The 20,315-nt window shown below is 37.1% G+C and overlaps 1 protein-coding gene across 7 annotated transcripts; it reads right to left on the bottom strand.

The window, feature by feature from the left end:
• Positions 1 to 5,359: 5,359 nt before the first annotated feature.
• Positions 5,360 to 19,988, bottom strand: LOC141375019 (NXPE family member 3). 7 transcript variants are annotated; one of them, XR_015509638.1, is made up of 8 exons: positions 19,902 to 19,988; positions 13,410 to 13,480; positions 12,632 to 13,027; positions 9,414 to 9,829; positions 9,168 to 9,244; positions 7,108 to 7,311; positions 5,977 to 7,008; positions 5,360 to 5,804 (listed from the first exon to the last, which is right to left on the bottom strand). XR_015509638.1 is itself a non-coding variant. In XM_087284394.1 (8 exons), exons 1-8 carry the CDS (start codon positions 19,945 to 19,947, stop codon positions 5,454 to 5,456), a joined length of 1,743 nt encoding a protein of 580 aa, XP_087140520.1. In that variant the 5' UTR covers positions 19,948 to 19,988; the 3' UTR covers positions 5,360 to 5,453. The 7 variants fall into 7 exon arrangements, 5 of the variants coding, with proteins under 5 accessions (XP_087140520.1, XP_087140521.1, XP_087140524.1 ...); XM_087284394.1 differs by having other exon boundaries at positions 5,360 to 5,648; positions 6,671 to 7,008; XM_087284395.1 differs by having other exon boundaries at positions 5,360 to 5,648; positions 6,671 to 7,008; positions 7,108 to 7,302.
• Between the last annotated feature and the right edge of the window lie 327 nt (positions 19,989 to 20,315).

Genomic DNA, 20,315 nt, shown 5'->3' with positions numbered 1-20,315 from the left:
CATTAAATAGTATGTTAATGCTGCATAATGTATTTTTATTGGAGATTAGTTGGTGTTTATAAATATATTCTCATTTACTTTATATTTAATGAGTGAAATTATATTCGGTTGCCCAGTTTAGGCTAACTATGCCTAATAAAACTTTGATTCATTCAAATTATTTATCTTTTTTTTTTTTACTTTAAAAAATCTTACATTTCAAGTACTAAGTTTAAAAATGTTTTTGGCTGATCTTTTACATTTTAAAATATCCATGGAAGTTGGGGTCATTGTATGTGGCGATCTATTTTTTACAGTCTATGGTCGCGATCCCAAGGTTCATTGCGATCCCAAGGTTCACTGCGGTCAAAGAGCTTAGAATGACCAAGAGGCGACACTCTAGTGTAATTTGGTAACAGCCACTAGAGAGCGCGGCGGCCATTTTGGAATGAAAACTCCAATAGAACAACAGCATATTATAAGTCTGTTAAATAAACTATTAAAAGTGCTGATTTTTTATTTTTATTTTTTGCAAAAAAACAGTTGACAAGTTTGTAGCAATATTTGTTTACAATACAGAATATGAATTACATTGTCAATGAAAAAGAGATACACGAGAGAAAGACAGAAGAAAAAAAAGAATAAAGAACATGATATATAAACTTGAGGGTAAGACATTTAAGAGTCAAGAACAGTACATAAATTAAAGTCATTACAAAATGAAATAGTTCTGTTTGCTTTCTTATTTTTAGATAATGAAATTAATTGTATATAATGACTAAATTCTTGCAAAAAAACAGAAAAATATGGTTTAGTATTAGTAAATTTGCATTTGTGGATATGGAATTTACAAAGAAAATAAATAAAATTTATAACAAAACAAGCATTTCTCTTAGTAGGGGCAGATTCATAATAACCAAAGATAATTTCTTTAAAAGTAACAGAAACATCTTGTTGTATATTATCATCAATAAATAATCCAATATGTTTCCAAAATTGTACAACATAATTACACTCCCAAAATAAATGAAAAACAGTTTCAGTATGAAATTAACAAAATAAACATTTTACATCAATATTAGAATGAAACTTTTTCAAAAATTGTTTTATAGGATAAAATTTGTTGATCAATTTAAAAGACACTTCTTTGACCTTGTTGGTGAGAAAATATTTTTGATGCAAAGCCCATATTTTTTCCCATATCAAATCTCTATTATTTCAATAAGAGATTGCAGGGACAATGTAGCAACTTTTTCAATAAAAAGAGATCTAAAAAAATTTGTTACAAAACAAAATTTGTTTGTAGGTAAAAAATTTTTTACCTACAAACGTTTCTGTTGTTACAAACGTTATTTGGATATTTCAGTTACAAGACAAATATAATGGCCATTTGAGTCACATTCAGAGCAAATAATTTTCCCATTAAATTGATTTTTAAGGATGCAAACACCAGCTGATTTGTTTGTACCATGAGCCATCCATAAGTCTAAACCCCACTGAGATCTCCAAAAATTATAGTCCTCTTTTACAGAATGACATTCTTGCAAGAAACAAAAATCAGTTTTAAACTTTTTCATAAACAAAAATATAGCTTTTCTTTTTAGAGTATTTCTTAACCCTCGTGTATTAAATTAAATTATAGAAAGAGACATAAAAAGAAGATATAACCAACTAGATTATTAGGTCTCAAAGAAGGATTTGCAACGCTACATTCAGAACGATAAGAACTGCAAACTCTATATGAACTATAAGAATAATGTAGTGTAAATCAAGGTGCATAAATTTTACATGAAAGAACATAAAATGTTTTGTAAATCAGATTCACTTACTAAAGTATTGGAGCTACTCAATTAAACAATTTTACTATAGCCCATACAATTTCTTTAGACTACATTCAGTGACAATTTTTTCAGGTGTGTTAATAGAAGAGTAAGAAAAAATAATAAATAAATAAAAATGTGGTCAAATTCCAAATTGAGGCCTTTGTTGTAAATTACCCTATTGCTATTGGCTTAACTGTGTAAAAATAAGAAATTAGTGAAGTAAACTATTAAATCAGTTTTAATTGTCCTAAAAAGGCCATAAATTTCACAAAAAGACAAGTTTTTTTTTTTTTAACAACTTAATATTATCATCACACACCTTCCCATGTAAAGTCTCAAGCAGGAGGGAATATTTCGTTTCCCTCTACGAAAGCCCTACTTCCAATGAAGTATGCTCGTTTATTATCTTTTCTTGCTTTCTCCACTGCTGGCCATAGTTTGTTTCTTCTTTCTTTATCTGCAAGGGATAAGTCTTCTGATATGTTAATGTTATTTTTGCAGAGTCCTTTGCTGCACGCCAAACAGCATCACGATAGAAACGGGAAGCAAATTGTAGAATGATTGATCTGTTCTTGTTTGGTTGCTTGCGACCTAACCGGTGTACAGTGTCAATGGCGCTGGAGAGTCTGTCCTACTCCTCTGGTAAGAGATGCTGACATACATCTATAACCCTTTCACGAACATCCTCTCTTTCATTTTCCGGAATGCCGTGCATCCTGAGATTCCACCGCCGCGAGTAACTTTCTAACTGTGACAACCTTCGATCGTGTCCCACGCACGTTTCCTCTACTTTACTCAGTGTGGATTCCATCACTCCGTACTTGTTTTTCAGATGGTTAACCTCAGCACTCAAAAATTCGATAGCTTCTTTCACACTTGTAATTTGTTTTGTATTTTCATTAATTACCTCCTTCATGGAGGTAATCACTCTTGTGTTTTCTCCGATCACATTTTCTGTAGCATCAGAACGGGTATTTATTAACTGAGAAAGAGCTCAGAGTCGGGAGAGAATGGCAACCTCCAAACTTTCAGTTTTCCGTTGTTTTGTAGCAGGTGATTTGCATGGAGTTTCTGGAAGTGCAGGGAATTCTTCCTCACACATTATAAATTCGTCAAAGTCCAGACTTATTTTTGAATAATTGTGTAATTTCTCAGTTTCATAACTACATAAGGCTCCCGTAGTTTCACTCACGCTACTGCTAACATTAGCAGCGTTAGCTGACTCCAGAGACACGTTTTTGTTCTTCCTTTTCTCCGATTTACCCATCTTAGCACAATCAGGGACTAATTCTGTAGTATTTATATAATATTCTCTCTTTGCACAAGGTAAAATAGCTTTTAACTAATAACACTACTAGCCAATTACAATGTTTGAGCTTACAGAGCACATCGACTTGCTTGTTGTTAGAGCGCCATCTTGGCCGGAACCCGTGTTGTTCTTTGTGCAGGTGCTGAATCTGCCACAGTCTTAGGGTGCTTTCACACCTGTGAATCGATTCAGTTGTTCCGAAACTATTTTTATTACTAGATTACAATTGTTATATTGTTGCTCTTGCTCTTGGAGCGGTTCGCTTTCACACTGCAAAGTTTCTAATCGGACCAAAAGAGCTAAAACAAGTCATGTGCGAGTAAACTCTCCTTACATTGGTCAGAGTGTCAGGGTTTATTTTGCAGCGTCCTGCTCAGCTGTCAGGAGAGGTGGTGGTTTGGTGGTGATTGACAGGGTGCGCGCGTGACGTGTCTGAGGAGAGATGCGGTGGGGAGGGGTGAGAGGGGTGCGCGACGATGCCTATTTGAGTACCGGGAGGGAGACGCGAGATTACCGGGAGATCATCACTCGTTTGCGGGCATCCGGAGACTCGCGAAACTTCCCGCCATACTCATAACTCTCTTCATATAGCCGTAAGCCTATTACATATCCATAAAACACTGTGATATAACCGCGCTCGGAACGGACCGATTTCTCACTGCAATCGAACCGCTCCACAGTTCATTTCAATCGAGCCGAGACCACCTTTGTGACCACGATTGTGATCTCGGAGCGATTACTTTGGTGCGGAACAGAGCGCGATTGCCCTGTTCACATATGCCAAACGAACCGCGCTAACTGGGCAAACGGGATGCGTTCCGAAACAAAAGTGTAGGTGTGAAAGCACCCTTACGTGACTTTCTGGATGTCTCATATGTGTTTCATTCAGCCGGCATTTGTTTACGACACCGCCATCTTGTGGAGAGATGGCATCGGCAGTCTACCAGAGGCTAAAATACAAAGCAAGTGCTCAAATCTTTCTGACCAATCAAAATACTAATTATTCATTCATTTTCTTGTCGGCTTAGTTCCTTTATTAATCTGGGGTTGCGACAGCAGAATGAACCGCCAAACCATCCAGCAAGTTTTTACGCAGCGGATGCCCTTCCAGTCACAACCTATCTCTGGGAAACATCCACACATGCATACACTACGGACAGTTTAACCTACCCAATTCACCTGTACTGTGGGGGAAACTGGAACAAACTCCCCACAGAAACGCCAAGAGAGCCGAGGATCGAACCCACAACCCAGTGACCTTTTTGCTGTGAGGCGAACGTGCTACCCACTGCGCCACTGCGTTGCCCAAAATACTAATTATTTCAAATTAATTAAAGTAAACACTTTTAAAACTTTAATGCGATGCAGAGACTGAATAGAGACCTCTGTATGTGTTATTATTATTATTATTATTATTATTAATATTATGTCAAATATATATGAAATTTATTAAGATCTTACTTTATTATAATATAAAGGTGATAGTAATTTTTAGAATTAAACACTTGTAAGTTTTTTTTTAACCACGGGTTAAAAAACCACTAGTTTTATTTTAAAGTATTAGCCATTAATAATTATTTATGCTGTTATAATATAATTTAGTTTTGGAGGTATTGTACATGGCTTCCACGCATTAAATAAATAATAATAAATATATATTTATTATATAATTATATATTTATTATATAATATATCATCATAAAAAATAGATATTTTATGAATGTGACTTTCTTGAACCTGTCATTTGTTTTGAATATGGATGTCAATAATAATTCTGATTTCCAACAATCTTCAAAACATCTTTTGAATTCAACTGAACAACAATAAACTCAAACTGGTTTTAAACAACTCAAAGAGGAGTACATAGTGGCAGAGTTTAATATCAATTTAATATCAATTAATGTTAACAGTTAATTCAAACGAGCAGTTGCACAAAGTGTAGGCCAGTAAGGATGGCACTGATTTTACCAAATAGTTCACCCAAATGGTTACTCTGTGCCATAAAGAGTGTTACATCTTTTATTAGGCATGCTTCGGATTATAGAGGGTTTTTGATTGGACTGAAGATCTGATGAGAAGCTGAAGTGCAGAGTGATGTCATCATAATTGTACATCTGTTCAACTGGGACAAGACTGTAAGTTTGAAATGCTTTTTAAATGCAAATACTGATGTTTTGGAACACAATATAGCCCATAGATGACCTTAAGATTAGCATACTGACACAAATAAAAAAAATACGAACACCAGTTTTTAAATTCAAGGAGTGGTTTATTATGGGACAGTTTAAACAATCAAGTCAAACAGTGCTGTTCAGTAAAGAAACAGTAGAGATCATTTTAATTCACTTAGGGCAAATAAAAGACAGTAAAACATCAATCTCATTTTTGATGATGATTGGGCCTGGATGAATGTTTTCTTTGCTGTAGTGACAGGCGGTCATTTGCCACACATCCAGAATATAAACACCCACATCCTGAAAAGCCCAACGCAGAACTCTGTCCAGCTGCAGAGAATACCAGTCACTGCCAAAAACATCCTGTTGAAAAGACAGAATAAATCAATATCATACATAAACCTGCAGTCAGCCATTTTGGTACTGTAATAACCCCACACAATTCACGGATGGTCTAATATTTTAAGTAAACATTCAAAGTGTAGAACCATCCATACTCTAACCCAGGGGTGGCCAACCCTGTTCCTGGAAAGCCAACTTCCTGCAGATTTCAGTTGCAACCCATATCAAACACACCTGCCTGTAATTATCACATGGTGTTCAGGTCCTAATTAATTGGGTCAGGTGTGTTTGATATGGGTAGCAACTGAAATCTGCAGGAAGGTGGCTCTCCAGGAACAGGGTTGGCCACCCCTGCTCTAACCGCTAATATTGCCCGCAGTACGATGCACATTGGACATGAATTCGATTACAACTACAAACTTGAGTAAATAATGTAAATAAAATACAAACATGGCAGACGTGTGAGACCAACCATCAAGTAGAGAGGCTTCGGTAAAGATGTTTGAATGACTATTAAGTAGTATCTAGCCATCTGGAAAATATTTCAATCACATTTCCTGTGTTATTTTTAATTTGCAACAACAATGTGAGCTTATATTAAGATAAGTTTGGACATTAACTTATTAATAGATAATTATCCAAACACCTGAGGAGATTTCTTTAGTTTAAGGACTCGCAAATTGCAGATTAACGTGCTTCTGCTTCTCGGAAAATTTAGGTAATTAAAGAAATGTGAAATGTGGATGATATGTCGAGATGATGACAGGCAACATAACTATGCAACATAACGACCTGTTAACGAGGAATTACACAAACAAAGTCCTTTACAAAAAAGTACTTACTTTTAGCATGTAATAAAAGTATGAAATTGTACATAGCAACACGTTCCCTGAGATCCACTGTCCTGATTAGTTCAGCTAGTTAAACACACCTGAACCACCTAATCAAGGTCTTACTAGATATACTAGAAGCTTCCAGAGGCATGATGGAGCTAAACTCTGCAGGACAGTGGACCTATTGAAAACCCCTTGTATAAAAGCTACCTTATATCCAGTGTTTACAGTCTTGATGATAACAGTAGTATCAGGCGCTCGCTGTAAAAGTGCAAGAAGAGCTTTGCGAATCCTCAACACCCGAAGAGTGAAGAAATCCAGAGGGTACGTGGTGAAATGAGGTCCCAGATTGAGCATGATGATTGTGTGAGGGCCTCCAGCCAGGTCATCAATCTCATTACTGATATAATGCAAACTAGCCACCGCTGTCTTAAAAGTGCGAAGAGGAAAGCCGTGAGCTCTCCAGTGTAAGTCAATGTTGTTTTCCACATCAACTGCCATGAGCGGACCGGCGTTATATTGGACATGGAGATTCATCTGCTTCAGGGCTGAAAAATAGTGCGTCACATTAACGTTTAAGATTCTACTACTACAGTATCTGTATCATGTACTATATACAGTAACCAATAGAAAACTCTCTGTCTCACTTGGTATTGTTTTCACAAAGAACTCAAACCACTGTCTCATAGTTGAGTCTCCCATCATATAGATGTGTTTGTCCTTCAGGCACTTGGTTGTGGTTTGCGGTGTAAAATGGCTGATGTTGCAGACGAATGATGTCCACACGTCATCCAGGAAAAAGCCAGCTGGAACTGGAGTGTGCAAACCAGGTCGACATTTCTCTGGAACATCTAAAGGATGAGTATATGTCAATAGCAAACTGTCAATAGTAGATTAAGTAAATTACAAAAACAAACAGCAGGAGTTGATCTCCAGTGACTTCTATAATATTAGCATTTATCTTTTGGGACCAGCAGACAAAATAAATTAATATAGAATTGAAATGATTTACATTTGATCGAATGTAGTGACTGACAAGCATTCATGGTAATCTAAAATGTAACTTGTCTCGTTTGTTGTTTATTTAAATGTATTTGAAATGCTGAAGTTGCCATTTTATAATATAAAAGTTTTCTTTATATATAGACATGAGCTTCACATACTAAGTGTCCAGAAGTGTCAAAAAACTTAAGTGGCCTTTTTTTAAGGTTCCTGTGTGTATGTTTCAGTAATTTAACTTTTATGGGGATGAATAGGTTGTTTTCATTGCCTTTAAAGTTAAATAACTGGATATAAATATATGTAGGAGGGTAATAAATATATACAGTCCAATTAACAAATTTCCAATTTTTTTTATGTTAGCCTTATTCCAAAATGGATTAAATTAGCCTAGTGATGAGCGGTGCCTAGTTTTCTCAAAATGCAATGCCTGGAATTCACTCCAAAGAGTTTAATTTAAGTCCCATCAGACCAAAGAATTTTGAGTCCTTCAGATGCCTTTTGGCAAATTCCAGGCGGGCTGCTATCTGCCCTTTACTAAGGAGTGGCTTCCGTCTGGCCACTCGCTCATTTTGAGGCAGCAACCGGCGGACGTGCAGCAACTTTAACTATGAAGTAAACAAAAAACAAAACTTTCCATCCGGAGCTCCTTCACGGGACACCACACTTGTAAACAATCGCTACATTGGGTTCGCGCCATCCGCGCGGCTCTCGGTCCCGCCCCGACTCGTCAACGCTACCAAGCCGACCAATCACAGAGCTTGCGCTACGCGTTGTTGCGACGTGTAGTTACATTTTTTGAGAGGTGCACGTCAGTGACGGCCACGGCCACGGCGAAGGGCTATGCATCAGTGCCATAGCATACGCCGGTGTTTGATGCAGAAGTATAAATCAGCCTTCAGTTTAGATGGCCGGCCAGCTCTAGGAAGAGTCCTGGTGCTTCCAAACATCTTCCACTTATGAATGATGGAGGCCACTGTGCTCACTGGAACTTTCGGAGCAGCAAACATTTCTCGGAGGTCTACATACAATTCCTTTGTCTTCATGCTTAGTTTGTGCTTTGGCATGCACTGTCAACCTTGGGACCTTATATAGATAGGTGTATGCCTCATGTCCAATGTCCAAATCAGTGCATACAGAATGTACCTCAGCTCAATTTAGAGCTTCACGGCAAAGGCAAAAAAAATTATTCATCAATTTCAAAAAAATCTTTTTTTTTTCACATTGTCATTATGGGGTATTGTGTGTAGAATTTTGAGGAAATACAGGAATTTAATCCGTTTTGGAATAAGGCTCTAACATAAAAAATGTGGAAAAACTGAAGTGCTATCAATACTTTCCGGATACACTGTATTTATCAAAACTTTTTACATGCAGTTTAGGAACATTATCAAGTTTTAGAGTGGTCACAATTTTTTTAATGATAAGTAGTTTTACTTCTTACATAAAATGTTTCAAATCCTGCTTGTACACATATTTTGTGCTTTGCATTTGATTTTACATGAGCTCTTGTGATGCTTGTGTGGTTTTTCTGTAAAGGTGACCTAAACTGTGAAGTGTTTAGCTGTAATGGGATCTGTCACAATTTCAACTCCTTGCATTTTTTAGCATCATCATTATTTCCTAACATTATCCCATACTGGTATCTACATCCAAACAAGGTAAGAAAGGCACTTTTTTTCCTGGGTTAGACAATTGGCCAACATACCAATGGTTTTATTTCCAGGAGAATGAAGTATTTTGATGATGTTCTCATCTCCTTTGATACCTTTGTTAGTTTCCTCCCTGCCAAAGAAAATGTGTTTTATCTGTCATGCTTCCTTCAGTCAGTGAATTAAATAAGTTAGGTATGCCTTCAATCAAACATCCTTTAAATCAAGTCCACTTAAACATTTTAATTAGATATTAATTAACATTCAGACATTTATTTTATGTGATTATTCTTTAATCTCACATTAGTGCCTTCTCCTCTTTAGTTAGTCGGTTTCTGTAAGAGCCCATGGAGTGGTAGACAAGGGCGCTGCATGGCAGAGATTTGGGTTTCTTGCAGCGCCACGTTTCTCTGGTACGAGGATCGCTGTATTCACAACAGCAGTTTTTGGTTCCTAAACTCTCCAATCCATTCTTGTCCCACTTCACATTACACTCCACAACTTCATTTAGCCTGGTTTTATTTGGTCCTGGAGCCTCGTAATATCCATTATAGTAAACTCTGTCTGAGTCAGTATCTCTGTGATGCTTCAAGACTTGCACAGCTTCACTGGAGTGAATTAAACGGACAGCAACCTGAGCTTCTCCGACCCAAGGCAGAAGGAAACGCACTGAGTAGGAGCCATTGAGCAGGTCCACCACATCCCCAAAAACACTGGCCTGTGACAGAGGAATATTCTCAATAGAAAGCCCATTCACACGGTATTATTGTCAAGACTTACAGTCAAGCCTAAAATTATTCATACCCCTGGGTACCCCTGGTTATTATGACTTAAACTGGTAAGGTTTAATATAACATAAATAATGTACAAACCCTGTTATTTTATAGTATGTGTGGACCAGAAGTATATAAATAATTTTAATACAACAGAAATCGTTAGGAAACATAGTCCCATGGTTTTAAACACAAGCTGAAAGAGTCTTTTCTTCCCAACAGTGATGCACACTGATGAGGTACACTGATCCTCCTCATCCTGGCAAAACAGTCAAGCCAGCGAAGATGTGGTCTCTTCAAGATCTTTAAAGGTGTCATTTAGTCTGTGGCACCAAAAAGATAAAAGAGGATACTTCAGGTTGTCAGGAGTAGACTGGACTTGTTCCAGCAGTTCCATTATGAAGAGTTGTATCCTGTCACCTCACAGCAGGGTGATGGTTGCTGGTTTGAGTGCCAGCTAGTCTACGAGGCCTTCCATGTTGTCCTTGTGTTCTCATGGATTTCCCCAGCTGCTCCAGTTTTCCCCACAGTCCAAAGACATGTGGCATACAGTAGGTGAATCAGTAAATTGGTCATAGTGACTCATGGCAGTCATTCAATGGGTCCATCTGGAGGATTGGATTTTCTTGCTAAGACATGGTAGATTCACCTGATTTGTTGACAAATGGATTGTGGATCCATTCCTTGGCAGTTTGCAGATCCTTCACTGGACCTTTTAACTGGACCCTTATGTTACCTTTTCAAGATAAAATATTTTTCAAAATAAAAGAATCGATCAGACTCATATAATAAATAAAACAGAAATAATTAATGATATCTTGTGCAGCCCGATACCAATTAATCCACGGAGCAGTACCGGTGGAGGACCACTGGTATAGAGGACTTCTCTCATCACCAAGGTCTTTGCTGAGAATTGTAATCCACAAATTCCTTCCATAACTTACATTAGGAATATTGTGTGGCTTGCAACTCAGCAAACCATCTGTTGGCCAGCGCAGAAGGGATAGCTTTCATTGCTCTTGTGCATTGGTGAGCTTTAGGGTACTTTCACACCTACAGATTTGTTTCTGAACCTGTCTCGTTTGCCCAGTTCACGTGGTTCGTTTGGCATGTGTAAAAACCACAAATCGCTCTCGGATCCATGCCAAATCAATCGCTCCAAGATCGCTTGAATGAGGTGGTCTCGGCTCTATTGAAACGAACTGTGGAGCGGATCGATTGCAATGAGAAAGCAAACGATCCGAGCCCGGTTAAATCAGTGTGTTATGGATATGTAATAGGCATACGGCTATATGAAGAGAGAATTATGAGTAGGGTGGGAAGTTTTGCGAGTCTCCTGGATGCCCGCAAACAAGTGATAATCTCCCGATAATCTCGCGTCTTCCTCCTGGTCCTCAAATAGCCTACGTTGCACACCCTTCTCACCCCTCCCCACCGAATCTCTACTCAAGCCTGGTTTATACTTCTGCGTCAAGTGATCAGCGTAACCCACGGTGCATGCATTAACCCACGGTGGTCTGCATTAACACTTCCGAAACGTAGTTGGCAGTGAGGTGTAAATGTTCCTCTGTGTCGAGTTTCTTCGCTGCTGTTTTGCTTTTCCTGAACACTTCCTGGATGTAAAAGTGGCTCAAACTCGCTCATTTTTAGGCAGGAACCGGCGGACGTGCAACAAATTTAACTGTGAGGTAAACACAAAACAAAACTTTCCATCCGGAGCTCCTTCACGGGACTCCACACTTGTAAACAATCGCTCCATCAGGCTCGCACCATTCGCGCGGCTTTCAGTCCCGCCCAGACTCGTCAACGCTTCCAAGCCGACCAATCGCAAAGCTTGCACTACGCGTCATTGCGACGTGTAGTTACATTTTTTGAGAGGTGCACGTCAGCGACGCCGATGGCCACGGCAAAGGGCTATGCATCAGAAGTATAAATCAGCCTTCACTCTTCAGACACGTCGCGCGCACCTTGTCAAACACCACTAAAATACCATTTCTCCTGACAGGACTCTACAAAATAAATAGTGAATCTCTGACCAATGTGAGGAGAGTTTATTCACACATGACTTGTTTTAGCTCTTTTGGTCTGATTATAAAACTTTGCAGTGTGAAAGCGAACCGCTCCATGAGCAAAGAGCAACAATGAAACAATTGTAATCTCCGTGTCGGAACAACTGAATCGATTCACAGGTGTGAAAGCACCTGACACTGAATACTATGTCACCAGTATGTTGTTTATCCCTCCTTGGACCACTTCTATTTGGAAGGAAAGTACAAAACTTGCATCCCCATTTCCATCTAATCTACCTGTATTTGTTTTACATCAGACTGGTCATAATGTTTTGGCCCATCAATAATGTATATTTGGAATTATAAATAAGAAAAGAATTGGGAGGCAGGGCTTGATTTGTTATTTACAATTTTTTTGAGTGAGGCCAAGTTATTGTGATTGAAGATAATAAAGACATATGAATTGAATCAATGATGTGTATGTGAAGAGTTCAGATGCAAAAAACTTGCAAAAGTGGCTTTTGATTTTTCTTTTTTCTGAAAATTAGCATTTTTGTCAGTCTCGTTTGTTTATGGTCAGTTGTTTCACATTTCAAGAGAATGAAAATAACCTATTCTTTGCCATAAAGCTGAAATTACTTTTCAGAAGGCACTTCAAGGCTTTTGCATCTGAAATACTAATGTGTTGATCATGTATAATAAATGCTGCAACTTTACCTAGTGAGTACAATCACTGACCTTAGATTTGGACCAGAACAACTTGGCTTGAAAAAAGTCTCCCCCGTAATCTTTGGAGTTATTGTTGAAATCCTTTGCATGCACCATAACAAAAAGTTCCTCGCCAGTTTGGTAGCTCTCTTTCAGATTCTGAATGGTGAATTTGGTGTTCTCTGGACTAGTACTCATTGATAAATGTGTAATTGGTCTGTGAGGACCGGGCCAGTAAACAGCCTCCTGCAACATATAGTAACTCTGCAAACTGATTCCAAATTCAGACTGAAAAAAGCTTCTTAGTGACTGAGACCCCGCAGAATCATCAGAGGTTGAAGAGTTGTGGAGTCCTGTGAGATGCTGAGACAGAAAGCTGGGTGGTATGTTTTTCTTATTATCATTACCCATATTAGACCATTCCACCTAAAAATAAACAATAGGTGATTATTAATCAATAAAATCATTCTTCAGGTAGGCAAAGTAGACAAAGATTTTACTGTTGGTCAACATGGGCAAATGTTCAGACTAATTTATAGTGGGACAAGAAGGCAATAAAATGTGGACAATGATATTTTTAATAAGGCAATATAAGTCTGAAAATGCACCTAGGAAGTAATAAAAATGTTACAGTAGTCAACGAATACATTAGGCATTGGAAGATCCGATGCCTATGAAGTAATAAAATACCAATTAAGTGATAAAGATCTTACAGCATACAAAAAATATATTTTAAAAAACAAATTCCTGTGAACACAATGAATAAACACAATATTTAAACATATATATTTGGATTGAATGAACTCACCAGAATACACATGATTACTAGCAGAGGCAGTCCAATAAATAACTTGAATAAACATGATCTTTGCCTGTGAACTGTAAAAACTTTGTTACAAAATATACTTTATAATCAAATTAGTTAAGGTATCTTTCTCTAGGTATACAGCTACTTAGTAAAAATAATCTATAAATAAATGCAATACTAACAATAAATAAATGATGCAATGTTAACAAGACTTACTTGATATATAAATCAATTTCCTTGATTTGCACGTGCAGTGCATCTGGAAAGAATTCATAACGCTTCACCTTTTCCACATTTATTTTATTTTTTTGTTGTGTTACAGCCTTATTCCAAAATGAATTAAAGTCATTTATTTCCTCAAAATTTTACACACAATACCCCATAATCGCAATGTAAAAAAGATTTCTTGAAATTGTTGCAAACTTATTCAAACTAAAAAAGCTGAAAAGTCACATGTACAGAAGTATTCACAGCCTTTGCCGTGAAGCTCTAAATTGACCTCAAATACATTCCGTTTCCACTGATCAATCTTGAGATGTGTCAGCAGATTAATTGGAGTTCACCTGTGGTAAATTCAGTTGATTGGACATGATTTGAAAAGGCATATCCCTGTCTTTATAAGGTTCCAGGGTTGACAGTGCATGTCACAGCACAAACCAAGCATGAAGACAAAGGAACTGTCTGTGGACCTCCGAGGCAGGATTGTCTCTAGGCACATGGCTGGGGAAGGTTACAGAAAAATTTCTGCTGGTCTAAAAGTTCAAATAAGCTCAGTGGCCTCCATCATCTGTAAGTAGAAAATGTTTGGAACCACCAGGACTCTTTCTTACAGAACCTTACGGAAGAACAACTGTCTGTGCAGCAATCTACTAATCAGGCCTGTATGGTATGCTAGGCCCGCCTAGAATTTACCAAAAGGCATCTGAAGGACTTTCAGACCATAAGAAACTAAATTCTCTGGTCTGATGAGACTAGAACTTGGTAACACTTTATAATAACTACACACTATAAACCATTTATTAAGCATTAGCATCTAGTGAATTCATTATTTGTTAAGCATTAACTCTACATTAATAAACATTAGTAAGCAGTTTACAACTGCAGCTACAAATGCTGTATTCTTGACTTACAACCACATGTATAATGTGCTTAATAATTGTACTTTCATACTTTGTTAAGGATTTTTTTTCATTACTAAATGAAGTGTTGCATTATTTACAAACCAGTTGTATTTTAAGTGTAGTTGGAGGTTTTTACCATCATTCAGAATGAGTTAGTAAATGATTAATAAACTGTTGAAATCAAGGTTTATACATCTTATTCAGGCATATGTTAATGGTTACTATGTATGTTAACAAATGTTTTATTAACTTAACTTCATGCAGTTTTGTGACCTAATCTAAAGTGAGGACTATTTTTGCTTCATAAATCCCTTATAAATGATAATTAAAGGTTTAGTATCAAATGAACAATAATCATTGAAATCTTATCTAAAAAGTCAAATTATTGTAAATATTAAACATTGCTGAATAACTGGAGTGTCAAAATACGACATAAAATTGTATAAAACAACAATAATATAATAATTTAACAATATAAAAAGATGCAATGTTTAAACTGTACAGTCATTTTATTTTAAATCAGTTTGCACAGATTTACTTTTCATTTGATACAGTTTGATGAGTGTATCTTCAAATGAATAGAAATTAATAATGTTGTTTATGTACTTCTTTCCTTTTTAGAATTTAACTGACTCTTTAATTGTCATTTATAAGGCATTTATAAAGCAAGAATAGTCCTCACTTTAGATTAGGTCACAAAACTGGATGAAGTTGAGTTAATAAACCATTTATTAACACATTAGTTAAGTATAAATATATGCCTGAATAATAAGATATATAAATGTTGATTTCAATAGTTTATTAATCATTTACTAAATCATTCTGAATGATCTTAAAAAACCACCAACTATGCTTAAATAACTGGTTTGTAAAAATAATGCAATACTTCATTTAGTAATGAAAAATAAATCATTAACAAAGTATGAAAGTACAATTATTAAGCACATTATACATGTGGTTGTAAGTCAAGAATACAGCATTATTAGCTGCAGTTGTAAACTGCTTACTAACATTTATTAATGTAGAGTTAATGCTTATCAGAAAATGAATTCACGATTTGCTAATGCTTAATAAATGATTCATAGTGTGTAGTTATTATAAAGTCTTACCTAGAACTCTTTGGAGTGAATGCCAGGCGTTACGTTTGGAGAAAACCAGGCACCACTCATCACCAGGCTAATACCATCAGTGAAGCATGGTGGTGGCAGCATCAGGGTGGAAGACTAGTCAGTATAGAGGGAATAATGACTGCAGCAAAGTACAGAGACATTCTGAATGAAAACCTGCTTCAGAGTTCGCATGATCTCAGACTGGGGTGACGGTTCATCTTCCAGCAGGACAATGACCCAAAGCACACCACCAAAATATCAATGGAGTGGCTTCACAACAACTTAGTGAATGTCCTTGAGTAGCCCAGACAGTGCCCAGACCTAATTCCTATTGAAGATCTTTAGAGAGATCTGAAAATGGCTGTACATCGTCGCTTCCCATCCAACCTGATAGAGCTTGAGAGGTACTGCAAAGAGGAATGGGCAAAAATTCCCAAAGACAGGTGTGTCAAGCTTGTGGCATCATACTCAAAAAGACTTGAGGCTGTAATTGCTGCCAAAGGTGCATCCACAAAGTATTGGGCAAAGGCTGTGAATACTTATGTACATGTGATTTTTCAGATTTTTTACTTTTAATAAATTTGCAACAATTTCAAAAAATCCTCTTTCACATTGTTGTTATGGGGTATTGCGTGTAGAATTTGGGAATAAGGCTGTAACATGAACAATGAGGAAAAGGTGAGGCGCTATGAATACTTTGCGGATGCAGTGTTTAGAGACTATGGTGATACAAAATCCAGGGATAAATAGAGTGATTTAAAGAGCCCATATTATACATGAAATAGGGTCATATCTTGGTTGTAAGGGTCTCCAACAACAGTCTAATATGCATGCAAGGTCAAAAAACACTGTCATGGTCTTACAATCTGCATTTATTTTTACCTAATTATTCCAGCTACTCCCGTATGAATCGTCCAGTGATTCATTTGTTCTCAAACCCCTCCTTAGCGCGAAGCTAATCTGCACTGATTGGACCGATGACAGTCTGTTGCGATTGGTCGACTGCCTTCAGTCAGAGAGTGAAATGCACACAAACACACATATTGCCCTCGTCCTTGCGCGCACACACACACACACACACACACACACACACCTCCAGACGACAATGCTCCCGCTTCCGCCCACACCCGCCAGTTTTTAGCCTGAACCCGACTGCTCCAGCTTATATTAAGAATTTGTTGTCCCGGTGCCCGCCCTGTTTTCTGCCCGCCACGCCCGATCCTGCTAAAGAGCGGGGGAGAACATAACTGAAAATCACCCAGCTAAACAGTCCAGACAGCCAAGCTGTCTGTATAAACACACACACAAGCACCAAGCAGACACACAGGCAAAGCTCTCTCTCTCTCTCATTCGCATATCAATATCCGCGATATTGCTAGACAGCCCGCTCCCGTCCCAAATTAAACCCGTTACCGACCGCTCCCTCGATTTATTCGGAAATTTATTCCCGCGCCGCAGACATCTGGTCCGGTCCCGCGGCGGGAATGCAGACCTCTACGCACGGAGCTCCGTAAACAAAGCAGCACGCGTCGCGTTTTTAACGTGGCTTTGCACGCGATAAGAGAATATAGCCAGTTAACCTGATACAGTACATGCGGTTACAAGTAACAAATCACAACTAAATACATTTGCAAGCTAGGGTCAACGAGGCAACAACTTTAATCGCACGTACTTACACTTGAGAAATGGAGGAAGAAACCCATCCTGACGTCCATCAGTAAGTTACTCTTTACTGATCCTTCCTTTAACAAACGCCGATGAAGTATTCTTTGTAGCATGTAGTTTGCAGAAGTTTCCAGTAGTTTCCAACTGCTTGGTTATTATGCTGAGGTTTCATCTTTGGGTAGAGATTCGATAATATCCATCTGCAGTGTGACTTCAATCGACCGGCATGTTTGTGTGCGTTTGTTTGTGGGTGTGTGTGTGTGTGTCTGCGTTTCTGCGTCAGAGGGCGGGGCCTCAGGTGTGAAATCTCCCGGGTTTTGTGCGTGCATGTGAATAACTTGGTTTCGTTCGAACGTCATGGCGAAACACCTAATAACTCGGTATCAAGGCGACTCGTTTGAAGCACTATGAGTCGACTCTTTTATAGAGGAATCAACCGTTTTAAACACTGTACTCTTACAGATTTAAGCCTTAGCTGAATACTTCACTTCACTTAGAGCTTTTACACACTACATGGAGAGGAATTTTCAAAAACCCATAATATGGGCTCTTTAACAAATTTATTTTTAATTAACCTAAGAATTTGAACAAGAAAGAAAAACATTAATGAACTGTGTGTGGTGAATCACTATTTTGTAATATCACCTGCAGCAAAATGAATTTGTGTGTATACAAACATTCTTGGGGCTAATTTTCTGTGCGGCACAAATTTATAAACATGACGAACATTAACAGGTGTAGACTAGATATATTACGTCTGAAAGAAAATATGATTATGACTGGTGTCCTGACATTTTATCCTACGTACCCTTCTGAATATGCTACCAACACTGTATTCGAATGGTTCTGAGGTTGGGGTTAGCGATTAGGTAGGTTAGAGTGATATTACAGCTTCATATCACACTACTCCACATAAAAGTTTAAATCTGATGGGTAGCATATTGCACATCAAAATGTGCTACCTACTTTTTGAATGGGAGGAAGGACAATTTGACAAGCAATATCCAGTGCTAAATTATATTATATTTAAAAATAAATTATAAATTAAATTATAAAATAACAAAATTAGTTTTTAGTCACGCTCATGTAAAGTAATACAGCCTTCAATCATTTTTGTTTTCAGTAGTAACATAAAGCATCTTCAAACACATGATTTTTTTACAACTTGTTTTTAAACATAATAGTTTAACTATAACTAATTTCTAATAACTACTTTTATTATTTTGCAAGATAGTTGTATTCAGACAAAGCCCTGTTAGGCATTCTAGTCTCATTCAGATTGAAGTGTAATTTAAAGATTAATGTTAACTAGGAAAGTTGGAATAATTAGTCAAGTTATTTTATAACTGGTTTGTAGACAATCAAAAAATACACAGTAAATATGTCTTAAAAAGGCTAATAATACTGACCTTTAAAATGTTGTTTTATTCAAAACTGATTTTATTCAAGAAATAAACTATATGAAATTAGATTTATTAAGATCCCAGATTAATTGTTTTTGTTTTAAAAAGAAATACTGTGAAAATGTCCTTGGTTTGTTAAAGATTTATTTTATTTATTTGTTTATTTAGCAGGGACAGTGTACATTAATTGGCATTTCTGCAAATGCACCAGAATTAGAAGGCTATTTTTCATCTGTTGCCCCTGATCACTTGGGAAACATTATTTTACATTAACGGGAGGGCAAAATTTACAGGTGCAAAAATGTGACTTGATGTAGCCTACTTTCATGTTAAAATATCCTATACTACAATGCAAAGTTACTTGTCAAATAGATTAACAAGGAAGATTATTTTTGATAAGATTATTTTGATAATATATTATTATATGTTTAATTTTCTTGTTTAAGAAGACTGAAGAGTGATGCACGAAAAAATGCCTTTGAATAATTAAGTTTGTGATGTATGTGTGCCCCCTAAAAGTACAAGTGGCCCCTGCCCGGCCCCCGCAGTCACTCTTGTCTAACACCGCCACTGCTGAGAGGTTTGACAAATCGCCAGAACAGTCCCATGTTGCAGTTTGCGTTTACTGCCTGTCTGAAACTGTTGCTTTAACTGCAATATTGGACTGATCGAGTTATTTTTAGTTATTTAACGCGGATGCGCGTATAAACAAATCGGGGATTGTAACTTATGCACCACAAGGCTATATTAAATCTGCTGATCCTACTGCAAGCTGATGTTATGAAAAGTAAAATAAAAATCTGTATTTTGAGCACTAGGCAATGTCACAATGTCATAGTTATTCGGTCACACATTTGTTTTATTGTTATAAAAATAAAATTATAAACAATAACAAATCTAATAGCTTATTAAAAGGTAATAGGTGTTGGGTAGGATTGATATTAAAATAAGATCATACTTAATACGTGCTAATTAATAGTTTTAAGATGTCCTAGATTGTGTGAATTGTTAATTAAACAAAAGTGTTGCCGATTATTCTTTTACCTAATAGGCTAAACGTAAATCCAAATGTGAATCCATGACACATACAATATCTTTCCCCTTTGTTTTGTGAATATAAGGCATATTGCATTCCTTTTATGGGCATAAAAAGTGTCATCAAATGAGTTAAATGCAAATTTAGAGTTGACTTACAGTATTGTTTCTGAGTTTGAAAGTCCGTTTTATCCTTCGAAGGCATGTTTTTGAAACCATGCTGTATAAGACGATTTCATTTGATGGAGCCTGTCACTGTCCTGAGAAATTCTTGTTCACGGGGCGGAGCAAACATGAATATTCACGAGATTCCTGCACATGAGCGTGAAACTAAAACATTATGTGTACCTCAGCCGGATATTTCAAAAACTGTAGACCTAAATACATTTTTACTGTTGCACGAATCAATGCCAGGTTAGTCATTCATCTTTTGTTTATAAAGTAACAATTGGCTCTGAATAAATGATTGCAGACATTTACTTTAAGGCAGCAGAATAATAGCTAACGACGATGGCAGCACATGGTGCAAATAGAAAAAGATGCTAATTACACTAAGTCCAAATAGCAAGAGAT

This window comes from Danio rerio, chromosome 15 (genome assembly GCF_052040795.2).
Source record: "Danio rerio strain M-AB ecotype USA chromosome 15, GRCz13ab, whole genome shotgun sequence".
In the NCBI taxonomy this organism is placed as follows: Eukaryota; Metazoa; Chordata; class Actinopteri; order Cypriniformes; family Danionidae; genus Danio; species Danio rerio.
The sequence above is the reverse complement of the archived record's forward strand: the minus strand, read 5'-3'. Positions and strand labels throughout refer to the sequence as shown.